Here is a 5321-nt window from a genome sequence, read left to right as displayed (position 1 = left end):
TCAGCTATTGGATGGATCACAGGGCCCCCAATGGAGGAGCTAGAGAAAGTACCCAAGGAGTTAAAGGGGTCTGCAACCCTATAGGTGTAACAACAATATGAACTAACCAGTACCCCTCGAGCTCGTGTCTCTAGCTGCATATGTATCAGAAGATGGCCTAGTCAGCCATCATTGGAAAGAGAAGCCCATTGGTCTTGCAAATTTTATATGCCTCAGTATAGGGGAACGCCAGAGCCAAGAAGTGTGAGTGGGTGGGTAGGGGAGTAGAGGGGAGGGTATGGGGGACTTTTGGGATAGCATTGGAAATGTAAATGAAGAAAATACCTAAAAAAAAAAAAATAAGCAGCAGAAGTTACTGGAAGGGAGGAAGGGAAGAAGGAAAGAAGAAGTAGACGGGCACGGGGGAAAAAGAAGGAACTTAAAATATTAACAAAACATGAAGTCCAGAGTTTAGATTTTTCACTATAACCACCTTATTTAGATTCATTCAAAGTCTTTGATGGTAAGGGAAAGAGTACGTGAGTGAGGTCTCCAGGTGTATCAGCAGCATCCCTTACCCTAGCTAGGTGTGTTGTATTAGAGAAGGATATACTTAGTGACTCGATTAGGCAGAGAGCACAGACATCCCTAGGAGGAAAAGGCTGGTTTTACCTCTCCATCTCTAGTCTCTACAATTACTTGTCCATCACCACCGCTTTCTTTAACCTCAGCCTCAATATAAGCATTCTTCCCATCGGGAACCCAGCATTTCTTCTTCCCTAGAGAGAAAAGATGGGTTATAACCACAGCACTCAAGGGCATCTTCAATGATCGCTTTCATACCAACTAGTGTTGTTTCTACCAAGTCTTGGAGCTATCAATATAGGTCAAAAAGTTATATAAACACACACACATATATATATAAAATGAATGCTAACCATGACTGTTTACTCATACATGCTTGTAAAGAAACAAGATAAATCACCGCAAACAGATGTCTGCCAGCCTCGTGGGCCCCTAGGTTATAAGAAAACTGTCTACCTAATTCACCTTCCCCATCCTACCATAATACTGGACCCCTGGATACTCTCCTGGTCATTCTACTCTCTCCCAGATTCCCTCAAAAGGCTCATTCCAAAATGATCTATTTATATCTGTGGAAAACTGTATGTTAATGGATTTGTCCTTAAGGGTTTCTTTATATTATATTTAAATCTTTGAATGAAAGTCTGTTAAGAGAAGGACATGCTAAATTGAATAGATTGAAGGAGAATATTCATTATTTTGTTATATAATAAAATTGATTTAAATTTCCCATCATATATTATTTTTCCTTCTGCTGTCCCCTTAGTCAGTGCTTTATCACTAAGTAAAGAAGTCTTTCATAAAAGTAACCCATAAAATACTTAAGGTGAAATAAGTTAGAAGTCCTATGAATACAAGAAAAAAACTTCTCTAGGTTCATTTAAATACTTACCAAATTGGTGTCCACCTTGGGCAATTTGCCATTTAAGATGAATAGGAAATATGTTCTTCAAAGAAAATGAGTCTTAGCATTCTATAAGAGAGGTCCTCAGACAAACAGGAAAAGGGGCGAGGGGAGGGCATTGATGAAAATTACATTCGACCATGATGCTAACAGGAGTGACAACTAGGTTACTGCCACCACCTCTAAAATATGAGTTACCAATGTTTCAGGTATTGTAGTGCTGCAGGATAGGTGGACCTTACCAGATGCTTTCCCTAAAGGTGGGTTGTGGGTCATGCTGATGAAGAGTATACAAAGAGGAAATGAACTGGGCACCACTCTCCTCTTCTCCCTCCATTCTTGTCTCTGCATAGAAACGCATTGCTCACTATTTTCCTACTGTGATAATTTACAATGCACTGCTTTCTCCCTTTCCCTAACTACAAACAATTCTCCCCTGAAAACTGCGTGGTAAGCAGATGTGAAAATCCCTTGTAACTCAGTTCTCATTGTCTTTCTGCTTTTTTATGCTTTTGAATACTGGTTTTTGTGTTGTACTTATTATTTTACTCCTTTTTAAGAATCACTGATGTTCTTATCTTAGTATGTGAAAATACATTTGATTTTTAAAATTACTTCCTTAGCATATTAAAGGTTGTGAATTTCAAAACATATTATTACTTAAAAGAAATTTGATGATTCTGTCTTTCTGTCTTTCTGTTTTTGTCCTCCCCACCTCTTACTGTCTTTCCCTGTCACGTCCTGTCTGTCTGTCTGTCTCTGAACTTGGGAAGAAAAATAAGACTTGTGCACGGTGCCAACATATTCATAGCTAATTGTGAGCAGTGATTAGGCTAATGACTCTAAAAATCAAATTACCAGCCTCCTAAATTAATTTTACTCCATTATTTCCTGCTTCCTTTAACAAGTGCTTAGCTTCTCTATTCTCTCCTGTGTTTCTCTCAATAGGGCTCACCTACCACCCCATGTTAGGCTCTTTGTTTCATCATTCAGGAAACAGTGGGAGTGAAGAATTTTCAGAAGTCTTTCCCAGAGACACAGTCCATAGCAGCAACTTTTCTTTTAAAAAAAATACAATAGATGAAATGAGTCAACTTTTAATTATTTCTGCCCATCAATAATGCAGACAGCAGATAAAGATGTCACTGCATTTGAAATGGGTCATCTAGACTTTAGTACCGGTCTTGCTACTAAGGAGCTGTCTAGCAACCATTTCACCTTATGGAGTCTTGGTTTTCTCATCTATAAATGAAGGGTATTTTCCCCAAATTATTTCCTTTGGGCTAACCATCTCTAATTATAGATCTCATACAATATGAAGATGGTCAACATTTAATTGAAAAAAAATTGAGATGTATAAAAAAAATTTTAAACACTAAAACCAACCAAAAGAAGCTCAGAAGTGACCAATGTTGTTTCTCTGTATCATTTCTTACGGGGCTCTGTTCTATGATATGACAGAAAATTAGGGTTAGATTATATTCAAACTTATAGTCATCTTAAATAAAAACTTAACCTCTTCTAGGATTAAATTATTGGTTTGGCTTTGGAGTGTCATTCTTTTAATGTTCACCTTGAAAACCACTGGTCTTCTTCCCTATCATCCAGCACTCCTGGTTTTCTTTTCTGGGTATCATTACACTACTTTAAACTTATTTTCAAGCTTATAACACTATTTGGTCCTAACAGCAATGAAGGAAAGTAGGCAGGACAAGTGGTTTTGTTTATCTAACTTTGGCGGGTGAACAAAAGAACACTCAGTAAAGCAGGATGCTTTATTCTACTGATAAAGTAATAGATGATCACAAACATGGAATTGAAATCCAAGTTGGCCAAATACTCATTATTAAATTGTTTCCATTTGGCCTGAGTTCTAAATACAAACCCTACTGTCACCTAGCCCAGAGAGATTAAGAACTTTTGGTAATTTGTTTTTAAAATATTTGCTGCCAGTGAATGTCTATAAAGAAGGATTGTATGTTTAAAAATTTATCAAGATTATATTGATTGCTCTATTTTAAGCAGTCATTTATAGTGTTGACTCTATAGATGAAATTATTGCTACTGTGTTGGCCCAATTTTAATTTTTTTTCTCCCTGGTAGCACTATTACCACCTCGTCTTAGTTGCCTAACTGCCTGTGAAATGCCTCCGCATGGCCACTTCTGAACACTTTGGGGAGTTTTCTGTTATTCTATTTGATCTGAAGGGTTATAATTAGCTACTTTGAAATGCAATCTCACTAATGAAATACAAGGACAGGAAACTGGGAGCTGACTCAGGGCTGGTAGGTCTGTGACGGAAATACAATTTCCTTCATAATTGGCTTGTATTATAATTGGTCACATTAAATTCTAATGTTGACTAATTCTGGGTACCAGAACAATGTTCAGTTTTTATAGTGCACTGTTAAATAATTTTGGAATTAAGACATGTAGGTGACCTGATGCCAAACCACACTGTGAATCTGACTTCCAAATCTCCAATTAGCTGAAATTTAGAGAATGATCATGCAGTCCAGAAATATAAAAAAGAATGAGGGTGAAGGTTAAATTTATTTGGAAATTCTAATGTAGAACTTGGCCTTTTTATTTGAAGCTAAATCCTCATTAACCTTTGGCCTTGCTTGAAGCACAAAGAAATTGTGAATTCCAGTTTCAGTCTCCTAACTGTTCTTTCTTTTACTTTGGCTGAGAAACCCTGCTGACCTGTGCCAAAAGACCAGGTTCCAACAGCAGGAATGTCTGTAGACATAGACAAGCTCTCACCTCCAGCCTTGCAGCCAAACATCATTTCCTTCCTTCACAGTATACAGAGAAACCAACTTTCAGCCAAGCCACAGACCTCTCACTGCTAAAATATGTACTCACTGATAATTAATGGGTTTCTAAGGAATCCTTGACATGTGGCAACACCTAGAAGAGACTACTAGTCTCAGGGCTACATCAATGTAGTGTGGGCCTGGGAGTCCTCCCAGCTACTTTTCCTAGTCTTAGAAATTTCTCTTCCCAGCCTGGACATGTTGATGGCTTTAATTGTTCCTAGACTGATAGCAATGGCACACCATTTAAATAGGTTAGTCTCCAGAACTGATGGTTCATAGCAATCAAGCAAATAGTTCTGCCATCTTGAAGTAATAATATGAACTCAAGGCAACAGCTTCCACAAAGTCTTACCATCAAAGGCTGGTGGCTGGAACAGAGGGTCAGCTTTATTTCTTCTGAGGAAGGCTGTGGCATCTCCAAACTCAGACAGATCCATCATTCTTAAACTATTCACTGGGGGATGATGGAGGGCAGGGGAATGTAGGACTGCAGGTAATGTGAAAGGGTTTGTTCTGCAAAAAGATATGAGGAGAAAAATAATTGAGGCACTTGTTCTAAAATGATTAATCATTCATTATATACCAAAGAATGCTTCTTCTGTGTCTGTGTCATGGCACAATTGATCTCAAGAACATCTTAGTCCATCAAGGCAGGCCATTCATTCAGCATTGAAGGCTCAGTGCCTAGAGTCAAAAACATTCTTTCAGGAATCTATGAAAATGTGTAGACTGACTTTAAATGTCAGAAGAAAAATATAAATAAAATATTGATGATGTATAATAATCATGGCCCAGCTTTTCTTTATCTTTATACCAACAAAATTTCAAAACCAAATTTTAATATTTTTGTAGAGGAAATGCCTCAAGAATGACAAAGTTTCTGAGTCTGATAGAAGTCAAATTATAACCTTGGGCCACAGAATTCTGACTTCGGCAAGGGGCAAAATCGATGAAATTGACAAATGTCAAGTTGCAGACACTAGACCTCTTGATATGAATGGAGGATAGATTCTAACTGCCTCTAGGTATA

The 5321-nt window shown here is 37.7% G+C and overlaps 1 protein-coding gene across 1 annotated transcript in view; it reads right to left on the bottom strand.

Moving 5' to 3' along the window:
- Myh15 (myosin heavy chain 15) overlaps positions 1 to 4808 on the bottom strand; it is a 139567-nt gene extending 134759 nt beyond the window's left edge. The window contains exons 1-2 of the mRNA XM_021185004.2: positions 4644 to 4808; positions 652 to 758 (exon numbers count right to left, since the gene is read on the bottom strand). Coding sequence (XP_021040663.1) covers positions 652 to 758; positions 4644 to 4731 — 195 coding nt within the window. The 5' untranslated portion in view covers positions 4732 to 4808. The remainder of the gene's footprint in view (positions 1 to 651; positions 759 to 4643) is intronic.
- Positions 4809 to 5321: the final 513 nt, after the last annotated feature.

Source organism: Mus caroli, chromosome 16, assembly GCF_900094665.2.
Source record: "Mus caroli chromosome 16, CAROLI_EIJ_v1.1, whole genome shotgun sequence".
NCBI lineage: Eukaryota > Metazoa > Chordata > Mammalia > Rodentia > Muridae > Mus > Mus caroli.
This window is presented reverse-complemented; position numbering and strand designations above follow the sequence as displayed.